We start from the raw sequence: 20,809 nt of genomic DNA on the forward strand, positions 1-20,809 counted from the left end.
GCAGAACGAGAACAACAACATCAGAAATCCCATCATGCTTTGCACAGCATCAGGGGAAAAATGCCCGGGCAGTTTTCTTCTGTGCAGCTAAAAATGAGGCTTGTATAAGAGAAACTAAGTCCTGATGCTGTGAAACTGTTAAAGACACACCAGGCCTTTTCAGTGCTGCTGAGTCGATTTTTAGTCTGGAGGTTCACTTTAAGCAGTCCACAATCCTTCTTCCCCCCTTTCAAACATAGCAATTAGCTTCAGAATCCTCCTGAAGCTATTTGCCCACATTACTGTGCACTTGCCTGGAAGGGAGGAGACACAAATCTCACAGGCAGCCTGGAGGGGAGGAGACACTGTACTACACTCACAGCCTGAAGGGGAGGAGACCTGTCTCCTCATTTGCTCCTCTCCCCTTCAGCCACGCCTCCCCTCCAGCCGCGCCTCTCCCCTCTTCTCCCTGATGCTGCTATGGCAGCAAAATCTGACAGCCACAGCTGCGCGGCTTCAGATTTTGACAGGATGCAGGATCTACTCAGTAGGCGGTCGCGATCGACCTATTGGGCACCAAGGCCCTAAGGGGTACTCACCTTGGGGAGGGGGGGGGGCTCTGGGTCCTAAAGAGGCTTCCTCCGTCGGACTCTACATTCTATCGGAGGGACCCCTGAAGAGCAGCATCCCTGCCCATGCACACTAGCTCCGCCCTGCTCAGGCTCCGGTGAAAATACCCAAGCCTGATTGGGCTCACTCAACTGGGTAGGCACAGACAGCTCATGCTTGAGCAGACCCGATCTGGCCTAGCTATTTCTGATGAAAGACGAGTGGGGTGGAGCTAGCATGCATGCGCGGGGCGGAGCTAGCATGCATGCGTGGGGCGCAGATAAATGCCGACATGCCGACAAGAAGGTTCCCCTCCTCCCACTTATATCTACTATTTGGATCTCCTCCCACCTGTAGTGAATGGGGATTAGTGATGGGAATTCCGGCTCTTTTAAGAGAATCATCTCTTTTGGCTCGGCTCCCAGTAAAGAGTCGGCTCGTATGGCTCTCAAACGGCTCTTCATTTAATATCATTAGAAGCCACTCAGATACGGAAGAAAAGCCCCGCCCTAATCCATGACAACTCCAGGCTGCTTCTCTGAGTGGGGCAATCCCTCCTGCTGCTGCTGCTCCGCCCCATACACTCTTACAAGCTACAGGAGGAGGACTACATCTCCCAGCATGCCTCAGCGCCCTCTATTACAGAGCAGAGCGCACTGGTGAGTGACTGACAGGCATCGGCTCTTTTTAAACTGAGCACCGGCTCTTGTCGTTCGCAGCAAAGAGCCGGCTCGTTCGCGAACGACCCATCACTAATGGGGATGATCAATTAAGATCCTTACCAGTCGGAGCTGATGCAATTTATGCAAGTTTAAGCAGCTTGACACAGGACAAATCCCATTTAGCAGATTCATTTGATTGGCCCATTTTCAGGCTGCATACAGTATGTTTGCCTAAATTTGTATGAAGATAGAAGCATGATGGCGTAGTAGTTAGCACTCTTGCTTTGCAGCGCTGGGTCCCCAGTTCAAATCCCAGCCAGGGCACTAAATGCACAGAGTTTGTATGTTCTCCCCGTGTCTGTGTGGGTTTCCTCCGGGCACTCCGGTTTCCTCCCACATCCCAAAAACATACAGATAAGTTAATTGGCTTCTGCCCTAAATTCGCCCAAGAATCACAATACATACATTACATGATATAGACATATGACTATGGTAGGGATTAGATTGTGCGACCCACTGAGGGACAGTTAGTGACAAGACAATATACTCTGTACAGCGTTGTGGAAGATGATGGTGCTATATAACTACTAAATAATAGTAATCTTAGTGACTGCTAATACTGACAGACTCACTTCAAGTCCCACCCCTGCTCAGTCCATGCTCCTCCCAGATTTACCAGATCACACCCCTTTATTTAAAGAAATCCCACCCTGAATTTTGTAGGCCAAGCTGTTTCAGGAAATCCATATTTGGTTTTTTTTTTCTTGAACAATTATGGGGCAGATCTGTAATCAGGACAGGGTGGATTTGAGGAAACTACTTTCTCTCTATTAATAGTCCTCATATAATGAGATAACGCAAACAGAGCATATTAAACAGCACACTCACCTCCCTCCTTGTCCTTGGCTGTGTTGAGGTACGACAGGAGATTCTCATTGGCTTGCACACAGTAGATTTCCCTGGTCTGAATCCCACCCCCACATAGAGCGGTCTGATTGCCCCGCCTCTTGTCCTGCTGGCTCAGCAGGGGGTCCACGCGGCACTCTGTCCACTCCGTGGCTCTCCAGGTGTACCTGAGTGACAGATTACATTATACTTGTGAGAGATGGATCACTGGTTGCCATAAACTCAAAAAAAAAAATTCATTCGATTCCTAAAGCTAATAGAACAATTCAGAATGATTAGCTGATCATTAACCACCCCACTTATTGGTCTCTTGCCCTCATGCCATGTTTCAAATAAATTCAAAACACAATACAGATGTTAAGGACAGTGCCCAGGGTGTAATAAATATAAAATGTCTAAAATGGAACTTTTATTGTTTGTTAAGACTGAAAATTTCGAATGTCATCCTTGTCCTAGATAGATACAGCACAGACTTCTGAAAGCAGTTTATCCGTTATAGTGTGAGGATTGCCTGATGGCCGTTTCACGGTTTAGAAAGCGCTTCCTCAGAGGCTAAATGCATACGTTATATTTTGCTGTGTTGGGGACGGGAGTACTTCTGTATGCTGTCTGAGGAGAGCCAAAGAAGTATTCAACCTGCAGGTCAAATAATTTCACTGGGGGGCAGTGGTGAGATGAGAGCACAGAGTATCGGGAAGGTCCTATTTGGATCCAGGCCCTTTCCTCTCCATAGGTAAGTATCTAACTCTTTTTTTTTTTAAGCACACTTTATGGTCACTTTAATCTCTCCTCACTCTGACACAGAGGCTCATTCTCCAGATCAGGTATTTTCATGGCTACACTTGTTATGGGTGAGAAGATTACAAAGGCCACACTTTTTCTATGACCATTGCCAGAGTGGCCTCCAGGCTGTCAGGCTCACCAAGGGTAAGAGGTGTCGACATGGAGGAACCCCATTTCTGGAGAAGCAGGCAATATGGATCCCGCTAGCACTGGAGGTTTGGGCCCCGCCACAGGCAACTATAGAAAGATTGGCACTGAGCCGTAATTTGTTGCCCGATAAATAGCAGGCACTGGTACAGCACCGGCTATTTCTCAGGCACTACGGGCACCCAAATTACGGCTCAATGTCGATATTTCTATAGGCGCCAGGGGCGTAGCAATAGGGGGTGCAGAGGTAGCAACCGCATCGGGCCCTTGGACTAGAGTATTAGCTCTTTATCGGTCCTATGCTGATATTATTCACTTTTATAGATGATTAGAATAGCAATGATCATTAACACAGTTTCCCATCCCCTTCTTGCACCTCTGACACTGTGGTTGTCCTTGATTGGTTTAGGTGCACCGTATCATTTGTTATGTATAGAGAGCTTGGGGGGCCCCAATGTAAAACTTGCACTGGGAACAACAGCGTCTTAGCTACGCCACTGAAAGGCAGGGGGAATGAAGGTTAGGCATCAGGCAGGTGTGCAGGGGGGGGAGGTGTTTAGGGTTAGGCATCAGGCAGGTAGTGTGTGTGTGTGGTTAGGGTTCAGGGGGGAGGATCCCTTCTGGTTAGGGGTCAGGGGGGGAGGATCCTGTGTGGTTAGGGGTCAGGGGGGAGGATCCTGTGTGAGAGTAGGGTAAGGCTTAGCCTTAGTGAAATATTGGCATTTATATTTTACTATCAGCATTATTGGGTGCCCAAGTTCCCATGCGCCTTTTTTCGATAGATGTATTCCTGGGGGAAGGGGGCACATGATTTTTAGTTATGGCCCAGCGGGAAGCCCAGGAATTGGAAGTTGGAGAGGAAGTTTTCTGTTGACTTGGGCTTTAGCTGCGGCAATGAGAACCAGGCCGGTGACCGCATTTCTGTGACCTAAGGGAACTTATAAAGAGTTTACTGATCGCTGCTCAAGGGGTGGGAGAGCCGAATCTAGCACTACCTGGGAAGAAACGCATCCGCGGAAGCTTTCGTAAATACGATTATCACCCGATGAGATCCGCCGCGTGTGATTGAAATGGAATATCAGAACTGACTTTTATCCCTTGTCGCTCGGCTATGAATATTTCATCGGGCTGCAGCGGCGCTGTGAAGTCAGGGAACCAGAACGCTAGCTTTAATTAACGCTCATCCCAGGGATTCAGCTCCGCTAAAACTCCCAGCTTGACGGGTGGAACCGGAGGCGGCGCTGCCTAAACAGGCCGCTGGAATAAAGGTGAGCTAACGTTCTCTGTATTCTGCATTGTTAGCAGGCACAAAGCTGTGACAGCTGCTCTGCTTCTGAACCAAACCCGCCAGCTTATTCTGCCAACGCAGGTGATTGGTGGATTCAGTTCCCATGTTTACCACTACTCTCATATTATGAAGAGGGGGGGGGGGGGGGGGGGGGTTACTGTACTCCACGTAGTGCTATATGGTTAAAACTCCAGTTCAGATGCATTTTTTATAGATAAATTTCATAGAAATGAAATAATAAAAATAAAATACTGTATATACTCGCATATAAGCCGACCTGCGTATAGGCCAAGGTACCCACTTTCCCCTCAGAAACCAGGAAAAAGTGATTGACTAGCGTGTAAGCCCCCCTCCACAATAGCCAGATGTGCCCCCAGTACAAGTCATCCCCTCCTTCCCATAGCCAGATGTGCCCCAAGGATGATACAGCTGTGTCTCAAGGCCCCACTAGATGGCGTCACAGATATGAGACACAGCGATTGCCACACAGGAAGAATCCCTAATCATTGCACCACTGACACATTGCTTGCACGCTACGCTCCACAAGCCGGGGGACACAGGTGAAGGGGATGGGAGCACGGGAACCGCAGGGAGCCAGTAACGAAACCTTGCATTTCCACATCGGAATGCGGAAATCGGAAATGCAAGTGCGGTTGTCAGATTTCCGCCGGAAATCGTGGAAATTTCCGCCGACTTTAACATTGATTTTCTCAAAAACTATAAGGTCTTTTTGAAAACTTTTTTTTTTGCATCTTGTTCACAAGATTCAGTTTAATAAACTCTGAAAATTTGGTGTTTCTAGGATTTACGGGGGCTTTGCAATTAACCGCTAAAGTCGATGGATTTTTATTGGAATGTAAAATGTAGAAAATCTGCATCTGCCTATTTTCTGCATTTTACATTACAGTAAAAATCCGCCGACTTTAGTTAATTGCAAAGCCCCTATAAGTCCTAGAAACACAGAATTTTCAGGGTTTATTAAACAAAAAAAAAAGTTTTCAAAAATACCTTATAGTTTTTGAGAAAATCGATGTTAAAGTCGGGCGAACTTTTCCGCGATTTCTGGCAGAAATTCTGCATTGGAATGCGGAAATTGGTAGCGGAAAGCAGAATCGGTAATTGGCAATGGTGGAATGCGGATTTACCGCGGAATCGGAAATTGGCATTTCCGACCATCCCTACCAGCCAGCAACAAAACCTGCTCCACCATCTGTTCTGCTCCACTGACTCCCATATAAGCCAAGGGGGACACTGTTCAGCACATTGTTTGTGCTGAAAAATTAGGCTTATACGTGAGTATATACAGTATTTAGAATCATACTACAAAAATGTTTCATTCTTTAAAGTGAACCTGAGAAAAAAGGGGGAAAGAATTTTACTTACCTGGGGCTTCCTCCACCCCCCTGTATTCCGTCTGCTCCCTCGCCATCCTCCTGGCTCTCTCTGCTGTGTCATGACGCGGCTGCATCGTGGACTACTGCGCATGCACGGGCAACATGGGAGCGGTGAATCTCAAAGTTTTTTTTTTTATATGTTTAATATTGTATTGTCTTATATGACTGATACAGTCCACTTAGTCTTTCTTGTCCCAGAAACTAAATATATGAACTATTGACCTTTTTTATCCATCCCCTGCAATCAAAAGCTGTTCTTTCCTAGGAAAGAAGTCTATGGATGTAATTCCTTATCAGTGAGGGCTATGCTATAGTCTGACTATGTCCCGACTGGAGAGAAACTGTCACTTGTATACCTGATGTTTAACTTTTTCAGGCAGAAAAATAAGAAAAGGAACACAGGCTAGTTATTTGTATACTTGGCACTCTGGCCAAGTTGCTTGCTCGTCTGGAAATCATTCGAATAACTGACCATATAGCGGCATCAATCTCTGCCAGATTTGATCATTATGGTTGAATCGTCCGGATATCGATGCCATAAGCCGAGTGATGTTTGGGCACTCTATCACTGCCGGATGGTGTACTGAGCGCCCCCTTGTGGCTGCCGCTCTCGAGTGCTTTGAGTCCGACAGGAGAGAGGCATTATACATTATTATGTTAGCATTCTTATCCCATATTCCTACCTCCCATCTATTTGACATGGGAACGTGGGTCACCATTACTGGACAAATATTTTTACAAAAACTCCTCCCCTTCTGCCCCTCCCCCGCCTTCAGCTATGAGAGCACAGATAGCCAATGAGATGGTGGCAATGCCAGATTGATTGCAAAGATTGCATGCAAGTTTGAGTCAGCCAATCAAACGCATTTCCTGATGATATCCATTGGCCCGGTTCCACCCTGCCCACAAACTGACCTGGTTTTAGGTAACATGGAGCCCTGGGCAAAAATTAATGTGGGGTCCCTCACATTTTCATACAGTACTGACAGTAAACTTGGGATCCCTACCGTCCCTGACTTGCGGGCCCTCTGAGGAGCTTGAGGCCCTAGGCAATTGCCCAGGCGGCCCTCTGGAAGCATTGGCCTTGCTTACATGTATCTGTATCTCCATAACAGTGGCAGTTAGCGGTTGAGGCAGTTGGGACACAGTCATACTTACTTCAGGCAGGTGTGCGGCCCGTCGGCAGGCGGCGTACACGCCTCGGTCTCTTCCAGCTCCGGGCATTCGTTGGCGCTTCCGATGGGGAAGAGTTTGACGGTTCGCTTCCTGGTGCGATGTCCACTAGGGGGCACCGTCTCACAGGACTTGGTACAGGAAGTCCACTCTGACCACTCGCTGACCTGGCACTCCTTGTCCACCACGCAGGACTGAAATGTGATTGGCAGCGTCTCCTGCTGGCAAAAGCTGAAAGAAAACAAACCCAAACATTGTGAAATGTGTTGTCTGAATAACACAGAACAATGAATATATCAAGCAAAGGCAGTTTAATCCCTTGTTCCCTTATGGAACCTTTTACACCAATAAAACAGTATATTTATATTGTAATAATAACAGCAACCAGAGTCATGTTTACTGCCGATGCTGGCCAGACTTGGCGTGGTGCGGTTTGCTGGGCCAACATCATGGTTTGGGGGTTCACGTTCATTTAACTTTGCGGTATAATTTCCTCCCCAGCTGCTGTGTCAATACACCTGTGTGTTATAATTCCATCGTCCCTCCCCCCCCCCCCTTCCTGAAGCTGCTGTGCTTGGCCCCACTCCATGTGGTATAATTCCCCCCCCCCCCCCCCCCGCTGCCATATTCCCCTCTGTGTGGTATAATTCTCTCCCCCAGCCGCTGTATCACTCCCCACTGTGTGGTTTAATTCCCTTCCCCAGCTGCTGCCACTACCCTCTGTATGGCATAATTAACCCCCCCCCCCCCCCCCCAAGCTGCTGTGTTGTTTCTCACTCCATGTGGAACAATTCCCCCAGGGCCCCAGCCGGCAGCCGCTGTGTTTGTCCCTCCATGTGGTATGATTCCACCCCTCCCCTGCTGAGTTAGTACTCTCTTTGTGGTATAATTCTCTCCCCCAGCTGCTTTATCACCCCCTCTGTGTGGTTTAATACCTTCCCCCAGCTGCTGCCACTACCCTCTGTATGGTATAATCCCCCCTACCCAGCTGGTGTGCCCCTCCCTTGTGTGGTATAATTTCCCCCTACCCAGCTGGTGAGCCCCACCCTTGTGGGGTATAATTACCCCTCCCCCAGCTGGTGTGCCCCTCCTCTGTGTGGTATAACTACTCCTCCCCCTGCTGGTGTGCCCCTCCCCTGTGTGGTATAACTACTCCTCCCCCTGCTGGTGTGCCCCTCCTCTGTGTGGTATACCTACTCCTCCCCCTGCTGGTGTGCCCCTCCTCTGTGTTATATAACTACTCCTCCCACTGCTGGTGTGCCCCTCCCCTATGTGGTATAACTACTCCTCCCCTGCTGGTGTGCCCCTCCCCTGTGTGGTATAATTACTCCTCCCCCTGCTGGTGTGCCCCTCCCCTGTGTTGTATAATTACCCCTCGCCCTGCTGGTGTGCACCTCCCCTGGGTAGATTGTGTGTGTGGTGTTTCAAGTCTATAATTCACCCGGTTGATCTGCTTTCAGAAACTACAGAGGGAATAGTCAGAAATCATCACACAGCCCTTGTGTACAGCGGTTGTTACAGAATCCCATAGCTGGCTGTTTCCTGTCAGCAGTCAGTGTATGCAGATATATTCCAGCTGTAAGAAACATCAGAGATTCTGCTGTCGCCGCCGCTGGCCTCGCACTCTGCCTCTCCTGCCACCCCCCGAGCCTCAGAGGCTTGTGCCACTTTCCTCCGCCAACTATATCCAGAAATATCACAATCCTGGCAAAGGATATAATCGGCTTTTCTGAACAACCAACTCCAGGAAAATATGGAATTTCAGATTTGGATAATATGAGAAGTTGGAACCGCTTTCAGTTTTTTTGCTGCTGTCTGTCCCCCACCCCAATACAGCCCCCTCCCCCCCGGGATTTCTTCTCCTTGTTCCTGGAACCTCTGTGCTAAATACTTAGATGAAATACTTACTGACTCAGTAATGTAATATACTTATTTTTACTAAATATTTACGGCCTCTTCTACACCTGCCTTGGAAGTGTGTGTTGCATTAGCCTGTTTCACAGCAAGGTAATGCAACCGCAATGCAAGGCAATGGGGCTAACACACTTGGGACTTGATTCACTAAACCGTGATAATTCAAATATCCCACCTTATCAAGGATATCACACCTTATCAGAGATATCACACCTTATCAAAGACCACACCTTATCAAGGATATCACATGTTATCAAAGATATCACACCTTATCAAAGTTAACACGCATTATCAGAGCAGCATAGCGAGCGCTACAAACCTGCAGGGGCTCAGGGCAGGACGAGTGCCATTGCCAATTAGCAGGCATAAGTTTGTAGTGCTTGCTATGCTACTCTGATAAGGCATGATATATTTAATAAGGGGTGATATCTTTGATAAGGTGTGATATGTGAGTTATCACAGTTTAGTGAATTAAGCTCTTACTGTGTCACATTGCACTGGAAGTGCCCAATCAGCTGCCGACCAGCCCCAAAGTCAACTGGACTTTCCCCGCAAAGTCATGTGAGTCAATGGCCAACGTAGAGATTTAAAAAATGTTGGCGGTAGTACGGCGCGCATGGTCGGAACAACAGAAATAGGACAGGCAAGGCCAGGGGCATGCGGGTGCGGGACTATGCATATGTCCCTGTCGGCCCACTCTGGCGCATGGTCATATGAATGACGTTTTGTCCATTGAGGTGCAATGCGATGGGGCAGAGCATCAAATTGTGTACAGTATAAGCTGTTACTCCCAATGTATGGAGTCGCCACTAAGGTGGCAGATAGTAATGTCCCCTGTGAGATCATCTGGTGTGATCGATAATTTAGATCGATTTGGGGCGTAAATGGATCTAAACAATCAGGCAGCCATGTTATGCAGGAGAACAGAGGTGCCAAAAGGATAAAAGGAAGCTAAATGAGCTTAAAAAACCAAATTCTTGGTAAATGGAGGAGGTAGTGGTGGACTTACCTCCTCCAAGTAGACACACAACAACTGTAGTAAAGACAGTCAATATATTTTATTTATGAACTCCAAATATGCAACGCGTTTCGCAGGATCGATCCCGCTTCATCAGGCAATAACAACGGAGCAATATCATATGTGGTCAGTAGAAGAGCCAGGCACCTCTAGGCAGCCATGTTAGGGCACCGACCTCTTGCAGATCCCAATGTATGGGCAGCTTTAAGGTGGACTTTAAAAGTGCAATGTTTTCCTCGGATGCGATAATTTGATCAGATGTGGGGGATCATATGCTTAGAGATGTCGGCAAACTGTTCGTGAACCGTTTCGCCGGCGAACACCTCACACTGCACTACTTCCGGGTCGCTATGACCCGGAAGTAGTACGGCTGCACTGTCCTCGATTGCGCGCCTGTTGCCGGCACTTTCTGTGCATGTGTGTGATGTCACACTCGTGCGCAGAGAGTGCCCGGCAACAGGCGCACAGTCAAGGATGCGCACCGCCAGACCAGTGCAGCCGTACTATTACGGGTCATAGCGACTTGGAAGTAGTACTGGCCCACGGAGATTCGCTGGCGAACGGTTCGCCAGCATCTCTACATATGTTATTGGAAGATAATTATCAATTATTCCCATAAAAGGGCACTTTCTCTCTACAGATATGATCAAAAATTAAACTTTCCCGTCCACAAAATTCTGTATTCCGATTGACCATAGAATCGTTTCACGTTGATTTTCTCCACATACGGCGCGTTTTTCTGTACAATTTGATCGTAAAATCTGATCGAATGATTGAACCTCAGGAACATATTGTACCGTTAATAGACACCTTTTCCTTTTTAGAGAGACGTGATGCAGATCTCGTGTAGGCGTTTCATTGATGTCTCTGCATAATGTTACCGCTAAAAAAATCAATTATTTTGATCTGATCGCATTGCTTATCATTTTCCCCTTGAATGATGGGCCAAACGATCGCTTCTGATCGATCTCAATGATTGGATCAGACAATCAATCGTTATGGAAACCACCGTTATTTGTACTTAAAGGGGAACTGAAGAGAGAGGTATATGGAGGCTGTCATGTTTATTTCCTTTTAATCAATACCAGTTGCCTGGCAGCCCTGCTGGTCTATTTCTCTGCAGTAGTATCTGATAAAACCAGAAACAAGCATGCAGCTAATCTTGTCAGATCAGACTTATAAGTCTGAACCACTGAAACACCTGATCTGCTGCATGCTTGTTCAGGGGCTATGGCTAATAGTATTAGAGGCAGAGGATCAGCAGGGCTGCCAGGCAACTGGTATTGTCTAAAAGGAAATAAACATGACAGCCTCCATATACTTCTCTCTTTAGTTCCCCTTTAAAGAGGAACTCCAGTGAAAATAATGTAATAAAAAAAGTGCTTCATTTTTACAATAATTATGTATAAATGATTTAGTCAGTGCTTGTCCATTGTAAAATCTTTCCTCTCCCTGATTTACATTCTGATATTTATCACATGGTGACATTTTTACTGCTGGCAAGTGATGTCAGTGGAAGGAGATGCTGCTTGCTTTTTTGGCAGTTGGAAACAGCTGTAAACAGCTGTTATTTCCCACAATGCAACGAGGTTCACAGACAGGAAACCATGGTCCAGATAGTTTCCTGTGGGAGGGGTTTCACCACAATATCAGCCATACTGACCCCCCGATGATCTGTTTGAGAAAAGGTATAGATTTCTCATGGGAAAGGGGGTATCAGCTACTGATTGGGGTGACGTTCAATCCTTGGTTAAGGTTTCTATTCTCTGTAAGCGTCCTATTAGTGAAAACTAACACAGGTTGTAAGAATTGGACTGTTTGAAAATCCATTCTTAGAGCACATGTTTCTAAGACAAAAGACTCACTTCCTGTTTAACTGACGTTAGGCGGAGATAAAGTTCAAATCTGCATCCTTTCAGCCAATGACATTGAGCTTCATTAAGGGAAGTGATGTAGGGTGAGGGGGTGGAGTCAAGCAGGATAAAGGCTTTGACCATGTGCTGTGAGGGGGTCTTTGGCTGGAATGGGCTGGTGAGGCTGTTAGCGGGAAACCATGGCTAGGTAAGCTGTATCTGCGCATTGTTTATTAATATCCCATTATTGAGGCAATATTTTCAGCAATATCGTATTTCTTACAAGGTGTCTATTAGAGGTCTGCCGATCCCCGCACTCACATGACCGGATCCGATGTACCGTTAGCGCCCCCTAAACCAGAAGCCACCAACAGCGAGGCGATCTATGACACCTCCGTTACAAAGGACGCCGACGGACATATGATGGTAATGGACGGAGAGTCACAGCGGATCCCGCATCCAGTGAAATGTGGCTCCACCCTTCTAATGTCTGGGACCGGCCGGCCGAAGCGAGCGCAGACGCATTTCCACGAAAGTAAAAATAAAAGCATTAGTAAATCACTGCGTGAGACTTTGCGTTTGCGAACGTGACCGGTGGCTGTCTTAATGCTCATTCCTATCCAGCTGCTTTTTAATGCGTTTTTCATGCATTATTTAGCTCACAAGAAGCACGCTCGGAAAGGGGTCAGCTTGCGTTCAGGCGCTCGGCGGTACCTGCGCGTGCTCCATGATATCCTCGCCCCACGCTGGGAGCTTCTGAGCGGAGAGAGGGCTATTTTTATATTTTGTATAAATTAATGATACGGTTATAAGATGACTGTGTGTTACAGGGCGGCGTATGGGTTTCTCGTTAGTGCGATTATAAACACTGCTATAGAAAGCTCACAGGTTTACAGAGATGAGCTAAAATGTCACTTTCCTAGAAAACAGAATTTTAAGTGATGCCATCTGTGTTCATAAAACTATAATCCCCACTATGCCTTTACTGACAACTTTCATACTTGATGCAGCTATTCCAGATAAATTCCCTCTGGATCTGGAAAAGTCAGCCATGTGACTGCCGGGAGAGTCACTGTTCCTCACTAGTGAACACTAGTGCATCACTCCTCAGCACAGAGCTGATCACCTGACTCCTCCCACTACCACCCACTGCTGCTGAGAGATTGCCTCCTTGTGGATCAAATGTGAGAGGAAAGATCCGCGGCACTCTGTAAAAGGACCACTATCGTGGAAAATTGTAACATTGTAAAAAACATACAAATCAGATTAAAATTCACTATAACATTTCGTCTATGTTTCTGTCACAGTAGGCAGTAAATATATTACAGATCTGACAGGTTTTGCTCTACTCAATCTCCTCATGGGGGATTCTCAAGGTTTTCATTATTATCAAAAGCACTAACTGAATAGCCAGGCAAGAATACAAATTGCAAAGCAGAATGCAGACGATTATCTGGAATAGTTGGACGATGTGTATGGAGGCTGACTGGAATGGGGCTCTGCACTAAACACCCTTTTGGCGTTTGGCGGAGCGAGGAAATCTGCGCTGAGCATTCATATCTATTAAGGGGAATTATACTCCTCTGTTCCAAACACTGATAACCGATCGTGCCTGCAGTCTGCGCTAATGCGGTTGAACGATGGATTTATAAGAGGGTCTAATTACTCTAATTGATCCCTCATATCCTTTATAATTAAGCGAGGCACTGTAATTGGTGAAACACGTCTTGGTATATTAACATTACTCAGGGAGCAGTCTTGTAAGTATATTGGAATTGTGATCAATAGTCAGTAACATGATCAGTGTGGTTGTACATCTGTGCCCCGCCCCTTGTGTAACATGAGCACATGAGGTAACATCTATGCCCCTCCACTTGAACAGCATGATTGCATGACTGTACATCATTGCTCCGCCCCTTGTGTAACATGAGCACATGACTGTACATCATTGCTCCGCCCCTTGTGTAACATGAGCACATGACTGTACATCTGTGCCCCACCCCTTTTGTAATATGAGCACATGAGGGTACATCTGTGCCCCGCCCCTTGTGTAACATGATCCCTGTGGTGACATATAGCAGAATGCAGTAAAGAGGCCCTGTAGTGACATGTAGCAGAATGCAGTAAGGAGGCCCTGTAGTGACATATAGCAGAATGCAGTAATGAGGCCCTGTAGTGACATATAGCAGAATGCAGTAAAGAGGCCCTGTAGTGACATATAGTAGAATGCAGTAAAGAGGCCCTGTACTGACATATAGCAGAATGCAGTAAAGAGGCCCTGCAGTGACATGTAGTAGAATGCAGTAAAGAGGCCCTGTAGTGACATGTAGCAGAATGCAGTAAACAGGCCCTGTAGTGACATGTAGCAGAATGCAGTAAACAGGCCCTGTAGTGGCATATAGCAGAATGCAGTAAAGAGGCCCTGTAGTGACATATAGCAGAATGCAGTAAAGAGGTCCTGTAGTGACATATAGCAGCATGCAGTAAAGAGGCCCTGTAGTGACATATAGCAGAATGCAGTAAAGAGGCCCTGTAGTGACATATAGCAGAATGCAGTAAAGAGGCCCTGTAGTGACATATAGCAGAATGCAGTAAAGAGGCCCTGTAGTGACATATAGCAGAATGCAGTAAAGAGGCCCTGTACTGACATATAGCTGAATGCAGTAAAGAGGCCCTGTAGTGACATGTAGCAGAATGCAGTAAAGAGGCCCTGCAGTGACATTAGTAGAATGCAGTAAAGAGGCCCTGTAGTGACATGTAGCAGAATGCAGTAAACAGGCCCTGTAGTGGCATATAGCAGAATGCAGTAAAGAGGCCCTGTAGTGACATATAGCAGAATGCAGTAAAGAGGTCCTGTAGTGACATATAGCAGCATGCAGTAAAGAGGCCCTGTAGTGACATATAGCAGAATGCAGTAAAGAGGCCATGTAGTGACATATAGCAGAATGCAGTAAAGAGGCCCTGTAGTGACATATAGCAGAATGCAGTAAAGAGGCCCTGCAGTGACATATAGCAGAATGTAGTAAAGAGGCCCTGTAGTGACATATAGCAGAATGCAGTAAAGGGGCCTGTAGTGACATACAGCAGAATGCAGTAAAGAGGCCCTGTAGTGACATGTAGCAGAATGCAGTAAATAGGCCCTGTAGTGACATGTAGCAGAATGCAGTAAACAGGCCCTGTAGTGACATATAGCAGAATGCAGTAAAGAGACCCTGTAGTGACATATAGCAGAATGCAGTAAAGAAATGACATATAGCAGAATACAGTAAAGAGGCCCTGTAGTGACATGTAGCAGAATGCAGTAAACAGGCCCCGTAGTGACATATAGCAGCATGCAGTAAAGAGGCCCTGTAGTGACATATAGCAGAATGCAGTAAAGAGGCCCCGTAGTGACATATAGCAGCATGCAGTAAAGAGGCCCTGTAGTGACATATAGTAGAATGCAGTACAGAGGCCCTGTAGTGACATATAGTAGAATGCAGTAAGAGGCCCTGTAGTGACATATAGTAGAATGCAGTAAAGAGGCCCTGTAGTGACATATAGCAGAATGCAGTAAAGAGGCCCTGTAGTGACATATAGTAGAATGCAGTAAAGAGGCCCTGTAGTGACATATAGTAGAATGCAGTAAAGAGGCCCTGTAGTGACATATAGTAGAATGCAGTAAAGAGGCCCTGTAGTGACATATAGCAGAATGCAGTAAAAAGGCCCTGTAGTGACAAATAGCAGAATGCAGTAAAGAGGTGCTGTAGTGACATATAGCAGAATGTAGTAAAGAGGCCCTGTAGTGACATATAGCAGAATGCAGTAAAGAGGCCCTGTAGTAATATATAGCAGAATGCAGTAAAGAGGCCCTGTAGTGACATGTAGCAGAATGCAGTAAAGAGGCCCTGTAGTGACATACAGCAGAATGCAGTAAAGAGGCCCTGTAGTGACATATAGCAGAAGGCAGTAATTATTTGGATAGCCACTTTTATGGTAATTTTCCAGGTCAGGGGCGTAGGAATAGACCCTGCAGCCCCTGCAGTTGCAGGGGGGCCCCTAGCAAGTCAGGGGCCCGGAGGAGGAAAGGCTGTCACCACCGGCGTACCTACCGGGGATGCGACTCTCTCAGCCGCAGGGGGGCCCTGCCGCCCGGGGCTGCTCTGGGGCCCGCTCACTGTGCGTGGGGGGAGCGCTGCTCTGGACCCCCCAGCAAGGTGCTCAACTGGCCGCAGCATCTAATAGACGCTGCGCCAGTTCATTCCCCGTAGCTCCGCTCCAGCAGCCTGCATAGTCTCCGGCAGGCAGAGCAGGGCTACGGCAAGATGGCCGCCGAAGAAGCCCTACACTGGAGACTATTTGTGTCTCTAGTACAGGGCTTCGGCAGCCATCTTGCCGTAGCCCTGCACTCTGCCTGTCAGCGCGGGAGATGTGCTGCAGGAGGACTCGGGGAGCTGCGAGCCAGATGCCGGGAGAGGAGAAGACTTCTGTCAGGTAAGTGAATTGGTTTTTTTTCACAGGTGCATTTTTTTTTCTAGTGTCTGCTGCCTACATTGTGATTTTCTGGTGTCTGCTGCCCACATTGTGATTTTCTGGTCACTGCTGCCCACATTGTGATTTTCTGGTGTCTGCTGCCCACATTGTGATTTTCTGGTGTCTGCTGCCCACATTGTGATTTTCAGGTGTCTGCTGCCCACATTGTGATTTTCAGGTGTCTGCTGCCCACATTGTGATTTTCAGGTGTCTGCTGCCTACATTACGATTTTCAGGTCACTGCTGCCCACATTGTGATTTTCAGGTGTCTGCTGCCTACATTACGATTTTCAGGTCACTGCTGCCTACATTACGATTTTCAGGTCACTGCTGCCCACATTGCGATTTTCAGGTGTCTGCTGCCCACATTGTGATTTTCTGGTCACTGCTGCCCACATTGCGATTTTCAGGTGTCTGCTGCCCTCATTACGATTTTCTGGTCACTGCTGCCCTCATTACGATTTTCAGGTGTCTGCTGCCCACATTACGATTTTCTGGTGACTGCTGCCCACATTGTGATTTTCAGGTGTCTGCTGCCCACATTATGATTTTCTGGTGACTGCTGCCCACATTATGATTTTCTGGTGTCTGCTGCCCACATTACGATTTTCTGGTCACTGCTGCCCACATTGCGATTTTCTGGTCACTGCTGCCCACATTGCGATTTTCTGGTGTCTGCTGCCCACATTATGATTTTCTGGTGTCTGCTGTCCACATTATGATTTTCTGGTGTCTGCTGCCCACATTACGATTTTCAGGTGTCTGCTGCCCACATTGCGATTTTCTGATCACTGCTGCCCACATTACGATTTTCAGGTGTCTGCTGCCCACATTACGATTTTCAGGTGTCTGCTGCCCACATTACGATTTTCAGGTGTCTGCTGCCCACATTACGATTTTCAGGTGTCTGCTGCCCACATTACGATTTTCAGGTGTCTGCTGCCCACATTGCGATTTTCAGGTGTCTGCTGCCCACATTGCGATTTTCTGGTGTCTGCTGCCCACATTACGATTTTCAGGTGTCTGCTGCCCACATTGCGATTTTCAGGTGTCTGCTGCCCACATTACGATTTTCTGGTCACTGCTGCCCACATTGCGATTTTCTGGTCACTGCTGCCCACATTGCAATTTTCAGGTGTCTGCTGCCCTCATTACGATTTTCAGGTGTCTGCTGCCCACATTACGATTTTCAGGTGTCTGCTGCCCACATTACGATTTTCAGGTGTCTGCTGCCCACATTGCGATTTTCAGGTGTCTGCTGCCCACATTGCGATTTTCTGGTGTCTGCTGCCCACATTACGATTTTCTGGTGTATGCTGCCCACATTAGGATTTTCTGGTGACTGCTGCCCACATTGCGATTTTCTGGTGACTGCTGCCCACATTGCGATTTTCTGGTGACTGCTGCCCACATAAGGATTTTCTGGTGACTGCTGCCCACATTAGGATTTTCTGGTGTCTGCTGCCCACATTACGACATTCTGGTGACTGACTGCTGCCCACATTAGGATTTTCTGGTGACTGCTGCCCACATTACGATATTCTGGTGACTGCTGCCCACATTAGGATTTTCTGGTGACTGATGCCCACATTGCAATTTTCTGGTGACTGCTGCCCACATGGCGATTTTCTGGTGACTGCTGCCCACATTGCGATTTTCTGGCCCACATTACGATTTTCTGGTGAACACTGCCCACGTTACGATTGTCTGGTGAATGCTGTCCACGTTACGATTTTCTGGTGAACCCTGCCCACATTACAATTTTCTGGCCCACATTACGATTTTCTGGTGAACACTGCCCAAGTTACGATTGTCTGGTGAATGCTGTCCATGTTACAATTTTCTGGTGAACTCTGCCCACATTACGATTTTCTGTCCCACATTACGATATTCTGGTGAACGCTGCTCACATTACGATTGTCTGGTGAATGCTGCCCACGTTACAATTTTCTGGTGACTGCTGCTCACGTTACTATTTTCTGGTGACTGGTGCTGCCCACTTTACAATTAATTTACAGTGAAACGCTGCCCCATTACGATTATTTGGCACCTATGGGGGGGGGGGGGGCCCATCCAAATATTCGCAGGGGGGCCCAGTGATTTCTAGTTACGCCCCTGTTCCAGGTTTTAGCATCAGAAACACTATAGCCCTGCCCTCCCAGTGATGTCACAGCCTAGGCTGTTTAGCTATGCGGAATTCTCCTCCCATAGCATTTTGTGACAACAGCTTTATTTTCTAATGTCTTAAGAGCTCTCCGTAACCAAACGTTCTGCAGAGATCACCTAAAGAGGTTGATACCTGTGATAAATCAGGGAGAGGAATGATTTTGCAATGGGAAAACACTGACTAAATAATTTATAAATTAATATTGTAAAGAAAAAAAGCAATTATTACTGCTACAGTTCCTCTTTAAAGGAACCATCAAGCATTGTAAGCTACCCCAGGTAAGGGATGAGCAGAAACTACGCCAGTGCGAATTTACGCATCGTAGTTCGTAGGGGAAGTTTCAAAACTATGCTTACGAATGTAGGCGTAGAGAAGTACCGCTATGCGTAGCTTACGCCCACTATGCGTAGTTAACATGTGTATTGCGTAGTGAACTACGAATGCGTTACTCGCGTCTAATTTTCTGCGTGCGATTGTATGCATACAAATGTACGCATTGGAAAGTGGAATGTACGCATAGAAGAGTTCCCGGTATAAGCATTTTCAAGGAATTAATGTGTAAAATTTTCTGCATACGGGCATAAGCATCAACATACACTACGCTTCACACTACACGTAATTGCGTATTTTAACGCGTAGTCTACGAAGCCGTAGTTTGGCGAAGCGTAATTGCGTAAAACTACGCATAGTTCCAGTGTAGCGAAGTTGGCTGACTACGACCATCCCTGCCCCAGATCTACTTACCCGGGGAATCCTCCGGCCCCTTGCAGCCGATATGTCCCTCACAGCAGCTCCCAGAGGCCAGCCTGGGGTCACCGCCGGTACAGAGGCCTACCTCGCGAGGTCGTCATCTACTGTGCCTGCGCAGAGCACTTCAGCCCACGTGCGAGTGATTGACAGCGGCACTTGCACAGGTGCAGTAGAGGACGACCTTGCAAATACGGTGGCTGCGAGGGACATGCTGGCTGCAAGGCGCTGGAGGAAGGCCTGTGTAAGTAGATCTGAGGTAGCTTTAAGAGAACCCGAGGTTTGTTTAAAGAATGTTGTCTGCACAGTGAGGCTGGATCTGCCTATACAGCCCAGCCTCTGTTGCTATCCCAAACCCCACTAAGGTCCCCCTGCACTCTGCAATCCCTCATAAATCACAGCCGTGCTGAGCGGCTGTGTTTACATCTGTAGTGTCAGTCTCAGCTGCACCCCCGCCTCCTGCATAGCTCCGGTCCCTGCCCCTGTCCCTTCCCTCCAATCAGCAGGGTGGGAAGGGATGCAGGCGGGGACTGGAGTTCTGCAGGAGGCGGGGAGAGCAGCAGACTAACACTATAGAGATAAACACAGCCAGCTCTGACAAGCTGTTTGTCAGCAGCGTGGCTGCGATTTATGAGGGATTGCAGAGTGCAGGGGGACCTTAGGGGGGTTTGGGATAGCAACAAAGGCTGGGCTGTATAGGCAGATCCAGCCTCTGTATGCAGATAATATTCTTCAAACTCACCTCGGGTTCTCTTTAAAATGCTTGATATTTCCTTTAATTTCTGAAACTAGAGATATAGTTTTATGTTATTCGGTACTCCTAGCATGGCAACTTAAAGAGAACCAGAGATGAAGCAACCTCATGTATTTTACCTTATAAATCAGTGGGAACATGACAGTAAACACCTAATCTGCTCTTTGTTACATTGTTCTCTGTTTAATTTGCCTGTTATCACCTCTAAGATAAGAATCCCGACTAAGCAGTCGGTCTGGCTTTGCTACAGAATAATTATAGCTGAGACTGTGTTCTTTGCTGTCTTCAAGTCCAAGCCTGCCCCCTGCTGGCTTTGCTCAGGAATCATTATAGCTGAGTCATTATAGCAAAGCCAGACTCAATGCTCACTCCGGGATTCTTATCTCAGCTAGATAACAGACACTTTTAGCAGTGAGGATGGAACAGAGAGCATGGTAAATGTTTTCTCTAATGTTCCCACTGATTTCTATGGTAAAATACACAAGGGTGCTTCGTCTCTGGTTCACTTTAAGGTAGCTATACCTTGGGATGGGCAGATTAGACCAAGAGACCGACCTTCCTCTGATCGAATCTGATGAGAGAGAGATCTGTTGGCTGCCCACACGCCGCAGGCCAATTACCGATCAATTTCATGCTGAAATCTCTCCAGAATTGTGTGGGGTCCACCGCATCCCCTACCTCGACGCTTCCCCCCTAGTGTTTAAAATGTACCCCCGCGTGTGCATTTATACATTACCTGTCATGTGTCGCATTGCCCATCCATCTTCCGAATCCGCTACTCTGCCATTCGCAGTATACACGTCGCTGATGTCAGACAGACATCGAGTGCTATGCGCCAGCGGCCTGCATATCACTAATGGAAGAGGGAAGAGGAGTGGATTTGGACGAATGATGGGCACTGCG

General features: G+C 47.3%; 1 protein-coding gene across 1 annotated transcript in view; it reads right to left on the bottom strand.

Moving 5' to 3' along the window:
• THSD7A (thrombospondin type 1 domain containing 7A) overlaps positions 1 to 20,809 on the bottom strand; it is a 570,344-nt gene that overhangs the window by 164,882 nt on the left and 384,653 nt on the right. The window contains exons 5-6 of the mRNA XM_068235085.1: positions 6,927 to 7,172; positions 2,139 to 2,323 (exon numbers count right to left, since the gene is read on the bottom strand). Of these exons, the coding sequence (XP_068091186.1) occupies positions 2,139 to 2,323; positions 6,927 to 7,172 (431 nt within the window). The remainder of the gene's footprint in view (positions 1 to 2,138; positions 2,324 to 6,926; positions 7,173 to 20,809) is intronic.

Source organism: Hyperolius riggenbachi, chromosome 5, assembly GCF_040937935.1.
Source record: "Hyperolius riggenbachi isolate aHypRig1 chromosome 5, aHypRig1.pri, whole genome shotgun sequence".
Classification (NCBI taxonomy): domain Eukaryota; kingdom Metazoa; phylum Chordata; class Amphibia; order Anura; family Hyperoliidae; genus Hyperolius; species Hyperolius riggenbachi.